This window comes from Macaca mulatta, chromosome 10, assembly GCF_049350105.2.
Source record: "Macaca mulatta isolate MMU2019108-1 chromosome 10, T2T-MMU8v2.0, whole genome shotgun sequence".
NCBI lineage: Eukaryota > Metazoa > Chordata > Mammalia > Primates > Cercopithecidae > Macaca > Macaca mulatta.
This window is the reverse complement of record NC_133415.1, coordinates 98,559,031-98,576,035: the sequence shown is the minus strand read 5'-3', so window position 1 is coordinate 98,576,035 and position 17,005 is coordinate 98,559,031. Positions and strand designations below refer to the sequence as shown.

Below are 17,005 nucleotides of genomic sequence, written 5' to 3'. Positions count from 1 at the left end.
CTTGGCCTGTTTGATAGTTTCTGAGTGGTCTGTTCCATTCTGTCTTTTCTGGGTTGCTAGGATGAACAATTTTGTTATGCTTGGTTATGTTATTAGCTTTGGCTATTTTCTTAAGCAGTGTCATGAGTCCCTCCCTCTGTCATTTGGGCTAAAGCCAGGTCCTTCCAATGCCCTTTAGGGCACTCTTTGATTCTTTTTCCAATGGCCATCCTTCCATTTTTCCAGCCACCCACTAGGTTTCTCATCATCCAGGAATATTGTGTATATTGCTTATAGAGTTTGATCCTCCTATCACATGTGCCCTTTGGAAGTGCCAGGAATTTCCCCACACTCCAGCAGCCAATCCCTCTTCCTCTTGTCAGGAGAAGATATTCTTGATAGTATTGTGAAAGGGAAGGCTTTGGGACTGGGTTTGGGGCCATCCCTAGTCCTGCCCATACCTCAGCTGATACTCTGGGCAAGGTGTACAACTCTAGCCTGAACTAAGCTCTCATCCCAACTCTCAGCATCATCATGATGTTAAGCTGCCTCTTTCTTGTGAAGGCACTTCTTGCTCTTGGGTCCCTGGAATCCTGGATAACTGCGGGAGAACATGGTGAGCTATCATTTGGGATCCCTGGCCAAGAGTAACAGAAAGTGACTAGAGGAGAGAAGTCATCCCCTGCCTTCTGCCAGAGCAAGGTTGCTCGTAGGTGGAGATGATCATCTCTGTAGGACAGGACTGGATGAATAGATTCTCAGGATGGCCTGGGTCGTTCTTCCTGGCTTTCTTTACCCTCTCTGGACAAGGAGATAAGACTTCCAGTTGGGCTTACTAGAGGTTCTAGCTTTTCCCTAGAACTCATTAAATGAGAACAGGATCATCCCAACCTTTCTCTCTCGTTATCTGCGGGATGGCTGCTCCTTTAGTAGTGGTGGATGTATGTTAGTATTTGTGTATTAGGAGGGGAAGGTGGTTGCAGAATTTTTTTTTTTTTTTTTAAGAGACAGAGTCTCATTCTGTCACCCAGGCTAGAGGGCAGTGGTGCAGAAATATTTTGGATAGAGATGCCTGGAGGGGCTGAAGATCCTTGAAATATGTTTGGCCTCCATTCCCCATTTTTGAGGCCTGGCTAGTTACCCCAAACTCACATGATATCTTTTGCAGCAAAAGAGGGAGAATGCCCTCCTGATAAGAACCCATGCAAAGAGCTGTGCCAGGGCGATGAATTGTGTCTGGCTGGGCAGAAGTGCTGCACCACAGGCTGTGGTCGGATCTGCCGAGACATTCCTAAGGGTATGTTGGCATGAGGGGCAAAATCTGGGCGTACTCTCTGACATTGCCTCTGGGATAGATGGAAGCAGAGAGCTTCCCACCTCCTAGGTTGCCTCTTGAAGTCTCGCTTGCCTAGAGTACTTCTTCTTTACTCTTTTAGGGTTCCTCCTCCTTTAACTATTCAGAATTATTCAGTGCCCCCAGTTGTCAGGAAAGAACACACCATCGATTATCTATGTCTTTTACTTTCGACTCAAAGTTCCTGTGAAGGCTGGAGGGAAGAGTTGTAAAGGGAAGCCTGTTTAAGATAATGATTAAGAAAGTTGACCCTAGAGCCAAGCAGACCTTTTTAAGCCTTAAGCCTTAGCTCTTTATAAATCTTAAGCTTTTAGCCTCAGTTTCCTCATCTATAAAATGGGGGTAATTGTGAGGATCAAATGAGATGTTCATGGCGCAAGGTAAACATCAATAAATGTTACAGTAAATATTTGCTATTACTATTGTTGTTATTATTGTCTCTTTGTCTTTTTTTTTGTTTGTTTGTTTTTGTTTTTTGAGACGGAGTCTCGCTCTGTCGCCCAGGCTGGAGTGCAGTGGCGCGATCTCGGCTCACTGCAAGCTCCGCCTCCTGGGTTTACGCCATTCTCCTGCCTCAGCCTCCTGAGTAGCTGGGACTACAGGCGCCCGCCACCGCGCCCGGCTAATTTTTTGTATTTTTAGTAGAGACGGGGTTTCACCGTGGTCTCGATCTCCTGACCTTGTGATCCGCCCGCCTCGGCCTCCCAAAGTGCTGGGATTACAGGCGTGAGCCACTGCGCCCGGCAGTCTCTTTGTCTTAACACCAGGGTTGAGAGGCTTAAATGAAGCTCAGGGCTTCCTTTTTCTGTTTTTCCCCTCTGCTGTGCCCGTGGGTGTTACCAGGCACTATTTTCTCTCTCTCTCTCTCTTTTTTTTTTGAGACAGAGTTTCGTTCTTGTTGCCCAGCCTGGAGTGCAGTGGAGTGATCTCGGCTCACCACAACCTCCGCCTCCCGGGTTCAAGTGGTTCTCCTGCCTCAGCCTCCCAAGTAGCTGGGATTACAGGCATGTGCCGCCACGCCCAACTAATTTTGTACTTTTAGTAGAGACTGGGTTTCTCCATGTTGGCCAGGCTGTTCTCGAACTCCTGACCTCAGGTGATCTGCCCACCTTGGCCTCCCGAAGTGCTGGGATTACAGGTGTGAGCCACGGCGCTGGGCCTATTTTCTCTTTTCTTTGGCTGTCTCCCTTTTTGCTATAGGGAGGAAAAGAGATTGCCCCAGGGTTATTCGGAAACAATCCTGTTTGAAAAGGTGCATCACTGATGAGACATGTCCAGGTGTAAAGAAATGCTGCACGTTTGGCTGCAACAAGAGCTGTGTAGTCCCAATCTCTAAACAGAAGCCGGGTAAGAAACGCTGTCCCCACACCTCATGGTCTGTTTGGTCTGCTTATTTATTTCTCAAATATGCACATATCAACTTGCTGGTTTTACTTTGCTTTGAAAACACAAGTGTTTTCAAAGTGCCTGCTATATTCTGAGAACTTAAAAAAAAAAAAAAGATATACAAAATGTGCACAAGCCACGATGATTTGTGGTATGTGACATGGGCAGAGAGAGAAGGGTGCCAGAAGGGCAACCTGGACTTACCCTCATTTGCAGACCGCTTTGAAAACCGTTGGGTAGCCGGGCGTGGTGGCTCACGCCTGTAATCCCAGCACTTTGGGAGGCTGAAGCAGGCTGATCACGAGGTCAGGAGATCAAGACCAGCCTGGCTATCACGGTGAAACCCCGTCACTACTAAAAATACAAAAAAATTAGCCAGGCGTGGTGGAGGGCACCTGTAGTCCCAGCTACTCAGGAGGCTGAGGCAGGAGAATGGTGTGAACCCGGGAGGTGGAGTTTGTAGTGAACTGAGATCGCACCAGTGCACTCCAGCCTGGGCAACAGAGACTCGGTCTCAAAAGAAAAAAAAAAAAAAAGAAAACCATTGGGTAATTCCTAGTTCCCATAATCAGTTGTGATATTCTCTGTTCTGTTAAAATCTTAGCCTGAGAATCTGCAGAGATGGCAAAAAAAAAAAAAAAAAAAAGAATCTTGATGCCTACGGAAGGCGGCACACATTTCCCCACTCATTTGCTCCTGATATTCTTTTTTTTACTTTTTTTTTTTTTTTTTTTTTTTTTTTGAGACGGAGTCTCGCTCTGTCTCCCAGGCTGGAGTGCAGTGGCCGGATCTCAGCTCACTGCAAGCTCCGCCTCCCGGGTTCACACCATTCTCCTGCCTCAGCCTCCCGAGTAGCTGGGATTACAGGCACATGCCACCCCACCTGGCTAATTTTTGTATTTTTAGGAGAGATGGGGTCTCACCATGTTGGCTGGGTTGGTCTCATACTCCTGGCCTCAAGTAATCCACCTGCCTTGGCCTCCCAAAGGCTGGCGTGAGCCACCGTGCCTGGCCGAGAACTCACATTGGATTGGGTGGTTGAGGATGGCATGTCTGGAGTGACATTTAAGCTGCAACCTGGAGGGAGAGTTGAAGTTAGCCGGGTGAAGGGTATGATGGACATTCCAGGAAGAGAGAGAAGCACATGCAGAGGTCTTAAGATGACTAGGAGCTTGCCACATTTGAGAAATGGAAAGAAAGCTAGTATGGTTACAGTAGAAATGGGAGGGAGAGAATGAAGGCAGATGAGGATGTACACCAGTGAAACTAGGGAGGTAGCAGCGGGGATGGAGAAAGGTGACACAGTTGAGAAAATTTGGAGGTAGTAGTGACAGGGCTCTGTGTTCTATTCCTTCTCTGTTCCCTTGAGAGGCCCCTAAAATGTGTTAGAAATTGATGGCATATCTTCTATGTCTAACCCCTTCCTATTTTCCTCTTGTTTCACGATTTTCATGGCTACTTTTGCTTATTTGTGCTTCCAAATATATTTTATTATAATATTATCTATTTTTCTCCATCATTCTCAAATACTAAGACTACATTCACTGGAGTGATGTTAGATATATAAATTAAATTAGCTTAGGGAGAACTGCTATTATTATAATGTTGAATCTTTTTTTTTTTTTTCTTACCCTGTTTTTTTTTTTTTTTTTTTTTTTGAGACAGGGTCTCACTGTGTTGCCCAGGCTGGAATGCAGTGGCACGATCTTGGCTCACTGCAACCTCTGCTCCCATGTTGAAGTGATTCTTGTGCCTCAGCCTCCTGAGTAGCTGGGATTACAGGCGTGTGCCACCATGCTCAGCTAATTTTTGTATTTTTGGTAGAGATGGGGTTTTGCCATGCTGGCCAGGCTGATATCGAACTCCTGACCTCAGGTGATCTGCCCACCTCGGCTCCCAAAATGCTGGGATTACAGGCATGAGCCACTATGCCTGGCCTATGTTGAATCCTATGTCTTCCTGTTGATCAAGTGTATTTCGCATATTTCAGGGTGTTTTATAGTGTTAAAATATTTCTCCATAAATGTATGCCTAGGTATTTTATTTTCTTCTCTGCTGTTTTGAATGCCTCTTATTATGTTTTTAAAGGAACTGGAACCATTCTCTCATCTGAATGCATGTGGTGGCATGTTAGAGTGGAAAATCCTAGGTTTGGGTTGTCGGAGTCCTGGGTTCAAGCTTGAGGTTTGCCAGTTACTGGCCAGCAGGTCCCTGGGCAAGTCTTTTTGAGCCTTAGTTCCCTTCTCTGTAAGGTGGGAAGAATAAACTTTGAAGGCTTGTTGTAATTATTTAAATTATGCAAATTGTTTTGCCCTTAGTATATATTAACTTCCTTCCTCTTGCCTCCTAAGTGGACTGGGTCAGGAGGACAATTTCTTTTTTTTTTTTTTTTGAGACTGAGTTTCACTATTGTTGCCCAGGCTGGAGTGCAATGGTGCAATCTCGGCTCACTGCAACCTCCACCTCCCAGGTTCAAGTGATTCTCCTGCCTCAGCCTCCCAAGTAGCTGGGATTTTAGGCATGTGCTACCATGCTTAGCTAATTTTTTTGTATTTAGTACAGACAGGGTTTCAGCATGTTGGTCAGGCTGGTCTCAAACTTCTGACTTCAGGTGATCCACCCGCCTCGGTCTCCCAAAGTGCTGGGATTACAGGTGTGAGCCACCATGCCTGGCAGGAGTACAATTTCTAACCAGCCCCTTTATTCAAAACCAGGATGGTTTTCTTCTCCCCTGATCAATTCCTCTCTGAGACCCTGAAGCTCTGTAACATGTGACAACCTTTTTCCTTCCAGTCAAACCTCCCCAGGTAGGAGGCCCCTTGCTGGTAGCCATTGGGTCTGTCTGTGCCTGGCCTAGGCAGCTATCTTGGGCAGCCTGCCCATTTGAGAGAATGGAAGGTTGTTCTCCTTGCCAGGACTCTTAAGACCCAGCTCTGGAACCAGCCTGGGAATCTGTCTCAGGCAGGTCACTGACTGCTGGCAGGTAGGGCTTGCTATAATCTTCCCAGTGTTTGAAGCTGAGGGCTGAATTGTAGGGGCTAAGGGCGAGGCTGGCACCCAGGCACAGTGCCTTTGTGAGCTGCTCTGGCCCCTGGCCAGCCCAGATAGGGCTTCCTTTTCCACTGGAGCTTGGCAAGCAGGCTAGAATAGTGATCTCCCGCAGATGTCCCAGAGCCTGCTGGGCTGAGTGGGGTTCCTAGCCTGGAAGGAGGTGATACTGGCTATTGCATTGGCAGTTAACTACTTTCTACAGCTCCAGCCCTAGGGGAGGGCTAGGCCACTCACCCAACAGGACTGGTTGCTATACCTAACTCTACAGGAAGCTCTCTTTCCAGGGCTATGAAGAATTTCTGCTTTCCTTAAGCTCTGACATTGCCAGAGGTTTACCATGGCCAGTGCCGGTCTGTTTGGCACAGTGGAGACCAAACAGGTTGCCTTAGGGCAAGGGCAGATATTGGGTCCTGCTCTCACGACACTGTTCTAATCTGAACATGGATCTGTATCCTGGCTCTTTTGCTTGCGTGCTGTGTGGCCTTGGGCAAGTCCCTTCATTTCTCTGAACCTCACTTTTATCATCTGTAAAACGGGGATAAGGATATTTAGTGATAATGCAGTTGAGAAGAAATGCATTTTATTTATTTATTTATTTAACCACTGGAGTGCAGTGGTGTGATCTCAGCCCACTGCAGCCTCAACCTCCTGGGCTCAGGTGATCCTTCTGCCTTAACCCCTTGAGAAACTGGGACTACAGGCACAAACCACTGTACCCGGTCAGAAATGCATTTTAAAAAGTCTGCAGTAAACCTGCCAGATAATGCTCAAGAGCTCATATGGTCATGCCAAGTACCTCTGTGTTCTGGTCCACCCGTTCTCCACCTCCCCACCTATCTGATGGCTGACCTGTCTGTTTACTCACCCACTTATTCCTTTATTCACTGTATATTGAGTGTGGCTACCCTACCTGGCATGTAGGTCTGCAGTGGTGAGCAAGGCAGTCATGGTCCTTGCCCCCCTGGGGCTTTGTCATGGTGTGACAAACAGGAAATAATTGAGAAAACAAATACATAATAACCGCAAGATGTGATGTGTGCTTTGAAGGTAATGGAAGAAAACGGAAGGAGGCTACTTTCATTTGAGGTTGGAGAGGTAGGCAGGGCCCAGACTTTGGGGAGTCTTCAGGGTTTCTCTCTTAGGCCTTATTCTAAGTGCAATAGGAAGCCTTTGAGGAGGTTTAAAAGCAGGAGAGGCCTTGTCCAGTTTTAATTTTAAAAAGACCACTCTGCCGGTATATGGAGAATGGATGGGGGCAAGTGTAGAAGATGGAAGACCAGTTAGGAGGCTATTGTGGCAGGCTGGGAGAAATGATTGGGGCTTAGACTGGGGTGGAGATATTGCAGACGTAGAAAAATGGTAGGCGGCCAAGTGCTGTGGCTCAGCCTATAATCCCAGCACTTTGGGAGGCCAAGGCGGGCAGATTACAAGGTCAGGAGTTCGAGACCAGCCTGGCCAACATGGTGAAACCCCCATCTCTACTAAAAATACAAAAATTAGCCAGGCATGGTGGCGGGCGCCTGTAATCCCAGCTACTCGGGAGGCTGAGGCAGGAGAATCACTTGAACCCAGGAGGCGGAGGTTGCAGTGAGCCAAGATTGCACCACTGCGCTCCAGGCTGGGCAACAAGAGCAAAACTCCATCTCAACAAACAAACAAACAAAACAACAACAACAACAAAAAACAAAACAAAAAAACCCCCCAAAACCCAACAACGACAAAAAAGAAAAATGGAAGGCTTACATGTTTGTGAAGGTAGAATTGATGGGACTGCGTGAAGAAGTAAGTGGCTGCAGGCATTGAGGGAGACAGGGTATAAAGAAGGGTGGTAGATATTCAGCTTGAGCAGTTGGGTGATGGTGGTGTTCTTTTCAGAGACAGGGACAACCTGGGGGAAGAGGTTTTGGAGTGAAGATTCTGATTCTGGCCTGAGAGTTGTCTTCTTGGGCCCCCTCATGGCTCACCTCCCCACTGTATGAAACCTGACCACTCCAGATCCCCTGTGACCCTCTGTTTTGCTTATTAATCACATATGTATTATCTTTTATGTAGGTTAATGGCATGGCCTCCCTGTGTGTCTGGCTGACCCTTTTCTAAAACCTCACTGTAGGTTGTATAATTCTGTACATACATTATATATGTATGTACAGAAAAGAGTTAGCATAATAAGCCTGAGACTGCTCTTCTTAAAAAGCCTTGCTGGCAAGGTTGGGCCTTGGCTGGCTTCTGGGAACTTGGATTTTGTGGGTGTTTGTCCTACTCTGACTGATAAGAGTGGTTCACTGTGCCTAAACTGTTTGTGTAAACATTGTGGTTTAGGCTGAACATCTGCTTTCCTTCTGAGAGTCTGGAATCTTGGTACGTGCTAGGCAGAGGGTGTCTGAGTGACTAGCCCCCAGTAGAGACCTTTCACAGTGAGTCTCTAATGAGTTTCCCTGGTAGAAAACACTTCACACATGTCACAATTCCATGCCGGAAGAATTAAGTGCATCCCGTGACTCTACTGGGAGGACTCTTGAAAATTTGCACCTGATTTCCTCTGGACTTTTCCCTTTGCTGTAATAAATCATAGCCATGGGTATGACTCTACACTGAGTCCTGCTAATGAATCACTGAACCTGGAAGTAAGTGGTCTTGAGGACTCCCTACACACTGGTGCATAACTTTTCCTAACCCCTAAAACTATCTACCACTGGGTCTTCTCTTTTGGCAGAACTGAGTGGAGTGAGTCCAGTGCTTCTTGGTTTGTTTTTGTGTGATCCTTGTTGCAGTGTAGGGGATCATCATGGTGTGTGTGTGTGTATGTGTGTGTGTGTGTATGTGTGTGTTTGAGACAGAGTCTCGTTCTGTCACCCAGGATGGAGTGCAGTGGTGTGATCTCGGCTCACTGCAACCTCTGCCTCACGGGTTCAGGCAATTCTCCTGCCTCAGCCTCCCCAGTAGCTGGGATTACAGGCACCCACCACCACACCTGGCTATTTTTTTTTTTTTGTGTGTGTATTTTTAGTAGAGACAGGGTTTCACTATGTTGACCAGATTGGTTTTGAACTCCTGACCTCAAGTGTTTCACCCACCTCGGCCTCCCAAAGTGCTGGGATTACAGGCATGAGTCACTGAACTGGGCCCATGATGTGGTTTAAAGGGCATGAGACCTTATGTCAGAGCTGGAGATTTGTGACTCAGTTCTGCTACCGTTGACCTCAGGCCGATCCCTGTCTCTGGTTGTCTGTCTCTCTATTTACAAGAGAAGCGGAGTAAGTTTGTTAGCTCAGAGGGCCCTTCTTGGGTTAAGAAGTGCTGAAATTTTACTTTTCCAACAGCAACTGGCATCTTTCTCTCAGACATAGTGGCAGGTTGGAGCTGAGGCAGCAGGACAGACTGTATTTCCTGGGCTTCAGCTTCATTCCTTTTTTGGATAGCTTAGAGTCTTGGGATGGGTGAGGAACCGTCATCCCCATTCTGGCTACCATTCCTATTTCTCTTCCTGATTCTTGGTAAGCTAATTGTGAGGTGATTAGAGAGCATGTCTTATGAGGAACTGAGCTTACCTAGCATGGCAAAGCCAGGATAGTGAAAGACAGAGGATCCTGCATGAAAGAATAGCATCCACCAGGTTTTTTGTAAGGTCTCTGGGGATAGGAAAAGGACCAACCAGATTTCAGATGAGTATAAAGAGGTACAAAGGGCCAGGCATGGCAACTCATGCCTGTAACCTCAGCACTTTGGGAGGCTGAGGTGGGAGAGCTGCTTGAGGCCAGAAGGTCAAAATAAGCCTAGTCAACATAGTGAGACCCCGTCTCTACAAAAAATACAAATAATTAGCTGGGCCTGGTAGCATGTGCCTATAGTTCAGCTACTTAGGAGGCTGAGGCGGGAGGATTGCTTGAGCCCAGGAGTTTGAGAGTTTGAGGCCACTGCACCCCAGCCTGGGTGACAAAGCAAGACCTTGCCTCAAAAAAAAAAAAAAAAAAAAAAAAAAAAAAAAAAAGGAGATGTAAAGGCTGTCTAGCTTAAGTAGAAAGATAGCGTAATCTGGCTTGGAGGTAGTGAGGCCCCATTAATTCCAGGTGTTAGAGCTGAAAGAAAGGGATCATGTGGCAGGGATTCATGTATAAGGCAGGGTGTCAGACTGGGTGGCATTGCTGGTCACTGGTCAAAAGCGAGGTGCTGTGACCCTCCAGGCCTCCAGGAAGCCTGGCCTGGAAAAGGGTAGAGGTAAGTGCTCCCTGCCTGGTCTTGAGGACGAGGGCAGAGAGTAGCAGAGAGCTCCTGGCTTTGGTCATCTCAGGGCCAAGCTCAGCAAAATGGTGAAATCTGGGATGTATGGCACTCCTAGATTCTAGGGCACGTGGCATAATTTTATGAGAAGTTTATGTCACCGGGTTTTTCCACCAGGGAGATTTTTATGCCCCCCCTTCTCAACTGTGAGATAGAAGGCTTTTGTTCCTTGTTAAATGGATTTCAGTGTTTGTCAAGCAGGTGGGGAGGTGCAGGGAGATGCATTTGGTGGTTACAGTGACCACATTTTCTGAGTCAAAAATCAGGACACATAGTTTTGATGTGATCTCACAATAGCACAGGATATTTGAAATAGGGGCTGTTCAGGAAAATCCCAGGATACAGGGTTATGATGCCTGGGTTGTTTAGCTGCACGTATTCTCCTTGGATTCCAGTACTTGCTTTTTCCATCATAGGAGACTTCCTGGAGCCAGCTGTATGCAATCATACTTACCTGTTCCTACTCAGAGGCACTAAGCCAGTCTTGCTTTGGTTTTCTGCGAAATTCTTTAATTGCCTGTCACCTTTCTCTTTACTTAAGAAACTTGAAATAAACACTAAGACGAATGAGTCATGGTGAATTGGTTTGGTTTGGATGTGGCCTTCTTTGGGTGTGCCTGTGCCTGGGGCCCTGGCCAGTTGCCTGCATGTTTTAAGGGTAGAGTAGTAGAAAAAGTACTTTACCGCAAATCAAGAGGCTGAGTGTTGTCCTGCCTTGCTGCTGACTCACTCTGTAGTTCTGGGCAAGATCCTCCTCTGAGTTTATTTTAATAGGGAATGTGTTTGGCTGCACACAACAGAAAATTAATCATATAGGGGTTTGTTTTTCTCATACAACAAGAAGTTCTGAGGCTGGGATGGTGGCTCCATGATGCTAACAGGGATGAAACTATTTCCCTGTTTCTTCTTAGCAATTCTTTTTTTTTACATTTACATTTTATTATTTTTTTATTTTGAAAGACGATGGTTAGATGCCACAAAGTAGGTGGCAATGCTTGAACCGTATGCGTGTTCTCAGGCCCAAGGGCCTTTTGCATCCTTGTCGAGGGGAGTGCTAACCTTCTCCCCTTTCATGCAACACTCCTTTGCAATTCTTGACCATTTCGTTATGCTGAGTTGCCTCCTCATTGAAAGAAGGCTGCTCTGCCTCTCCGTGTAATGTCTGTCTTTGGACTGGAAGAAGAAAGAAGTGAGGGAGCAGTTTGAAAGGGGTATTCCCTGTGTCAGGAGGACAAAAGTTTCCCAGTTTATGTCCTAGTTTGTGATCAACCCTAGTTGCAAGAGAATATGGGGAAACAAATCATTTTAGCTGGACCTGTTGCCTCTCAGAATAAACTTAGTATCCGGTATCTATTGCTGCATAACAAACCATCTCCAAACTTCATGACTTAAAGCAATATAGTTACTCTTTTTCACAGTTGTGTAGGTTGCCTGAACTTGGCTGGGCAGTACATATACCCACATGATATAGCCGTGGTCATTCATTTAGCTGCATTCAGCTGGGAGCTCAGCAGGGAGCTCAACTGGAGCCACCACGTCCAGGATGACCTCTCTTCTAGGTTCTGTCTCCGTGGGGCATCTCGTCATCCCATAGTATAGTTCAAGCTGCTTTATAACATGGCGGCTGGTTTCCAAGAGGAAGTATTCTGAGTGGACAAGCCCCAGTATGCAAGTGCTTATCAAGCCTCTGCTTACATTACATTTGCTAATGTCCCATTTGTCAAAGTCAGTCAGATGGTCAAACCCAGAGTAGGCATGGAAGGGGACTACACAAGGGCCTGAATCCCAGGAGATAAAGTTCACTAGAGGCCACCATTGTAAATGTCTGCCACAGGGAGAATTCACGGAGAATATTGGCCACAGTGGGTTAGACCTGAACAGTGTTTTTCAAACTGTGAGTCCTGAAAGCAATTTAGTAACTAGGAAAAAGAAGAACTAGAATATAAAATATCAGGGTGGGCTGGGTGTGGTGGCTCACGCCTGTAATCCTGGCACTTTGGAAGGCTCAGGAGGGAGAATCACTTGAGCCAGGAGTTTAATAACAGCCTGGGGAATGTAGTGAGACTCTTTCTCTACAAAATAAATAAATAAAATTAGCCTGGTGGCTTGTGCCTGTAGTCCTAGCTACTCAGGAGGCTGTGGTGGGAGGATCCTTTGAGCGCGGGAGTTTCAGGATGCAGTGAGCTATGATTGTGTCACCATACTTTAGCCTGGGTGATACAGTGAGACCCTGTCTCTACAAAATAAATAAATAGATAAATAAAATTAGCCAGGCCTGGTGGCATGTGCCTGTAGTTCTAGCTACCAGGAGGCTGTGGCGGGAGGATCCCTTGAATGTAGGAGTTTGAGGCTGCAATGAGCTATGATTGTGCCACTGCACTTTGGCCAGGGCAACACAGTGAGACCCTGTCTGAAAAAAATCAGATGTATTGCAGATACATGATACACACACATATGTACATTATATATGTATATAATGTATGTATATAAATACATAACTATATGTGTATATGACATGTATATAAATATATAACTATATATAAACATACACATGGGATACAATGAAAAATGTGTTTCATACTGTGGGCCTGAGCATCTCTGGGCTCCAATGCTTTGTTTCTGTAGCAGAGTTTGGTGGTGAATGTCCTGCTGACCCCCTTCCGTGTGAGGAGCTGTGTGATGGGGATGCATCCTGTCCCCAGGGGCATAAATGCTGCAGCACCGGCTGTGGCCACACCTGCCTCGGAGACATTGAGGGAGGTATGTTGGCTCTTTGGGGAAGAAATCCTTGAGTGTTTCCTGAAAAGAGTGCTTCTCTTTCCCTTCCTGAGAGGAGCTAGGATTCTCATTCTTCTTGTCCCTGTAGTCCTCCAACCCACAGCAACTGCTTCTTCTAGGGCCGAGGGGCCATGCCGACATTAAAAGAACTAGGGGGGAGGCACTGTGGGTCAGTAGGAACTACCTGGGCTGGAAGACAGACAGTGTGGCTTTTGGTCTTGATTCTGCTGAGGTTTTGCTCTGTGACCTTGGGTAAGCAAACCCTTCTTTTTGAGCCCAAGTTTCTTTTTTTTTTTTTTTTTTTTTTTGAGACGGAGTCTCGCTCTGTCGCCCAGGCTGGAGTGCAGTGGCCGGATCTCAGCTCATTGCAAGCTCCGCCTCCCGGGTTCACGCCATTCTCCTGCCTCAGCCTCCCGAGTAGCTGGGACTACAGGCGCCCGCCACCTCGCCCGGCTAGTTTTTTGTAGTTTTAGTAGAGACGGGGTTTCACTGTGTTCACCAGGATGGTCTCGATCTCCTGACCTCGTGATCCACCCGTCTCGGCCTCCCAAAGTGCTGGGATTACAGGCTTGAGCCACCGTGCCCGGCCATGAGCCCAAGTTTCTTTATCTGTAAAATGAGGGAGTTGCCTAAGATCCTGATTTTCAGATCTAATTTTTAACAAAAAGCTTCTCCCCTGCCCCAAATGAAATCTTAGTTGGAAATATATATATATATATATATATATATATATATTTTTTTTTTTTTTTTTTTTTTTTTGAGACGGAGTCTCGCTCTGTCACCCAGGCTGGAGTGCAGTGGCACAATCTCGGCTCACTACAAGCTCTGCCTCCCGGATTCACACCATTCTCCTGCCTCAGCCTCCCACGCAGCTGGGACTACAGGTGTCTGCCACCATGCCTGGCTAATTTTTTTTTTTTTTTTGTATTTTTAATAGAGACGGGCTTTCACTGTGTTAGCCAGGATGGTCTCGATTTCCTGACCTCGTGATCAGCTCGCCTCGGCCTCCCAAAGTGCTGGGATTACAGGCTTGAGCCACTGCGCCTGGCCCATGCCCCGCTAATTTTTATATTTTTAGTAGAGATGGGCTTTCATCATGTTGACCAGGCTGGTCTTGAACTCCTAATTCACCTGCCTCGGCCTCCCAAAGTGCTGGAATTATAGGCATGAGCCACCGCGCCCAGCCGGAAACACACACACACACACACACACACACACACACACATATATAAACATAAAAGCATTCCTGTTCCAATGCCTTTTTTTCTTCAACATTTTTAAAAAACAAATATTTTTGAGTGCCAGGCACTGTGGATCTCCATTAAAGAATCATTGACTCTGGTGCTATCTTAGTCCCTTTAGATTCCCAGGCAATGCTCAAGGCTGAGGACAGACTCTTGTCCTTATGTAGCTTATAGGCCATCAGGGAAGATAGACATATTCCTTTTAAGTAAGAGATTATCATGAAGTTTGATGAGAGGAAGTATACAGGGTGCTACAGGAACACAAAGCAGGGACATCAAACCTTGTCTAGGGTGGCAGAGGTCACCATGAGGAAGTGACACTATGAATCCAGAGCATAGGGGGAGAGGGTGGTGGTCTGGGAGGCTTGTCCCTGCCACATGTCACTCACCCCCACCCCAAACCTGCAGGGGTATCAATCCCTGAGTTACCTCTTGGAAACTCCCTTTGGGGCACCATTTGAAAACTCTGGGCTCAGAGTTCTCTTGGGTTCCTAAAGATTCTCAGATCCTCCAGCTCCATGGTTTCCCAGCCAGTTTAGTTGGGTCTAGTGAGGGTCAGGGGTTGATTGACCTAGAGCCTCTGTGTGTAAGTTCTAGATGGGAACATGGAGATGGTGGAGCTGACACCCTGTCCCTTTTCTTGTGCCTGTTGTTCCCACAGGGCAGGGCGGTGATTGTCCAAAAGTTCTGGTGGGCCTGTGCATTGTCGGCTGTGTGATGGATGAGAACTGTCAAGCTGGAGTAAAGTGCTGCAAGTCAGGCTGTGGCCGCTTCTGTGTCCCACCAGTCCTGCCCCGAAAACTGACCGTGAACCCCAACTGGACTGTGAGGTCTGATTCTGAATTAGGTGAGTACAGTCCATTGTCATCAACAATAACAGACAACTGCTATGTGCAAAGCACTGGCTTAGGTACTGGGAAGGGGACTTCAGAAGGTCAGGAAAAGTCTAGTTGGAGAGAAAGAAACTATGTCCCAGATGAAAACCCTCATGCAAACAGTACAGGCTTACATCTGTTCCCAGGTGTGGTGAACCTGTGTCCCAGATGAGAACCCTCATATAAACAGTACAGGCTTACACTTGCTCCCAGGTGTGGCTCCCTGGGAAGGTCTCTGGGAGAGGTGGGATTTGATCGAGGCCCTTAAGGCTAGGCAGATGCGACAAAGTGAGGATAGCACACGGACATGCCAGACAGGTAATCTGGTGATTGCTGGCAAAGGAACACAGGGTGGGAATGTGTGGGATATGTTTGGGAGGTGAGAAGTGGGGGCAGGATGGGTAAAGGAACAGACATATCCCAGTTTTTCTTTTTTTTTTTTGAGATGGAGTTTCACTCTTGTCACCCAGGCTGGAGTGCAATGGCACTATCTCAACTTACTGCAACCTCTGCCTTCTGGGTTCAAGCAATTCTCCTGCCTCAGCCTCCCAAGGCTGGGATGACAGGCGCCCACTGTCATACCTAGCTGATTTTTGTATTTTTAGTAAAGACGGGGTTTCACTATGTTGGCCAGGCTGGTCTCAAACTCCTGATCTCAGGTGATCCGCCCGCCTTGGCCTCCCAAAGTGCTGGGATTACAGGCGTGAGCCACTGTGCCTGACCATATCTCCAGTTTTTTTTTTTTTTTTTTTTTTTTTAATAACAGGAGACATAAAGTTGACATCTGAATAATACGAGCCTTCAGTGCCAGTTTGGATTGGATTGTCTGGGAAGCAAGGAGCCATTTAAGACTTTTGAGAGCAATATAGGCCAAGCTTTCCTAGCGTGGAGGGAAAACATTTTGGGTAGCTGAAGCCAGGAGGGCACAGCTGTGACTTGATGTTTCTTCTACTTGCAGAGATCCCAGTGCCCTAGCTGTGCTGATTTGTCTGGAACTTCTGTGGTAACTCTGGAAGCTTTTCCTGGTAGTCAAGAGAGGGTGACATCCTGGGGCTTGTGACATTTCCAGGGGCACTCATGGCCCTCTCTGCTCTGCTTCTCCTCCTGCTGCTGACCAGAGCGTGGGAAACAGCCCTGGATTGGGCAGTGGGTGTGTGGTGCTTCTCTTTCCCAATAAAGGCTGGTGCTGACCTCTTGTCTGTGCTGTTTGAGGGCTCAGATGATATGGGAGAGCTAGTGGGTATGAGTGTACCTGTGGGATTGCACGATTTACATATTTAGGACAGATGGGTAATCCATTCTTTGTGACGACTCTGAAAATGGGTTTTGGTTGGGTGTGGCTAGGGGAGCGATGGGTGGAAACTAAACTGAGAGTGACTTGCCTTAGATGTCTTTCTCAAGCCCTGGTGGGGGTGGAGGTCAGTCTCTTTTAGACCTGCTGACCTTCTTCTTTTATTGGAGAATGTAGGTGGAGGGTGGAACAGGGGTGAGTGGCTAGTTTTTTTTATTTTATTTATTTTATTTTTTTGAGATGTATTTTTCTGTTGCCCAGGCTGGAGTGCAGTGGCGCAATCTTGGCTCACTGCACCCTCTGCCTCCCGGGTTCAAGCGATTCTCTTGCCTCAGTCTCCTGAGTAGCTGGGACTACAGGCACGCTACTATGCCCTACTAATTTTTGTATTTTTAGTAGAGGTGGGGTTTCATGATGGCCAGGCTTGTCTTGAACTCCTGACCTCAGGCGATCCACCTGTCTCAGCCTCCCAAAGTGCTGGGATTATAGGCGTGAGCCACTGTGCCCGGCAGAGTGGCTAGTTTCTTGTAGTTGCTGGAATGTTCCCACCTTGGACCTCCTTCCTTGAGGGCCAGCCCTTGGCTCCAAGACAAGCAGTTTGTCCCCTCCAGGTAGCTTTATTTTAGGGAGGGGATGTCCCTAGGTTCTTGGGACCAAGACAATTTTTTAAAGTTATGTTTTTTATTTATATGAAATGGATTATATTGTGTATCTTGGAGATCTTTCATGTCATCATATATATTCTTTTAATAGAACTCTATGAATGGGT

The 17,005-nt window shown here is 46.9% G+C and overlaps 1 protein-coding gene and 1 non-coding gene across 4 annotated transcripts; one reads left to right on the top strand and one right to left on the bottom strand.

The window, feature by feature from the left end:
• Positions 1–376: 376 nt before the first annotated feature.
• WFDC3 (WAP four-disulfide core domain 3) lies at positions 377–16,133 on the top strand. 3 transcript variants are annotated; one of them, XM_015148931.3, is made up of 6 exons: positions 377–595; positions 1,148–1,276; positions 2,534–2,680; positions 12,677–12,808; positions 14,732–14,917; positions 15,904–16,133. In XM_015148931.3, the coding sequence occupies exons 1-6, from the start codon at positions 514–516 to the stop codon at positions 15,918–15,920; spliced, it is 693 nt and encodes a 230-aa protein (XP_015004417.3). In that variant the 5' UTR covers positions 377–513; the 3' UTR covers positions 15,921–16,133. The 3 variants fall into 3 exon arrangements, with proteins under 3 accessions (XP_015004417.3, XP_015004420.3, XP_077807987.1); XM_015148934.3 differs by having other exon boundaries at positions 12,674–12,808; XM_077951861.1 differs by lacking the exon at positions 1,148–1,276 and having other exon boundaries at positions 12,674–12,808.
• On the bottom strand, positions 11,004–11,129 carry LOC114670693 (U6atac minor spliceosomal RNA). Its single transcript, XR_003720389.1, has one exon. It is a non-coding gene; the product is annotated as a U6atac minor spliceosomal RNA (small nuclear RNA).
• Positions 16,134–17,005: the final 872 nt, after the last annotated feature.

Excerpts from the sequence above, each read along its gene's own strand:
- WFDC3 (XM_015148934.3), top strand. The coding sequence starts at position 514 with ATGATGTTAAGCTGCCTCTTTCTTGTGAAGGCACTTCTTGCTCTTGGG. Across the intron at positions 1,277-2,533 it reads CTGCCGAGACATTCCTAAGG|GGAGGAAAAGAGATTGCCCC; the intron begins GTATGTTGGCAT and ends TTTTTGCTATAG. Across the intron at positions 2,681-12,673 it reads AATCTCTAAACAGAAGCCGG|CAGAGTTTGGTGGTGAATGT; the intron begins GTAAGAAACGCT and ends TTGTTTCTGTAG.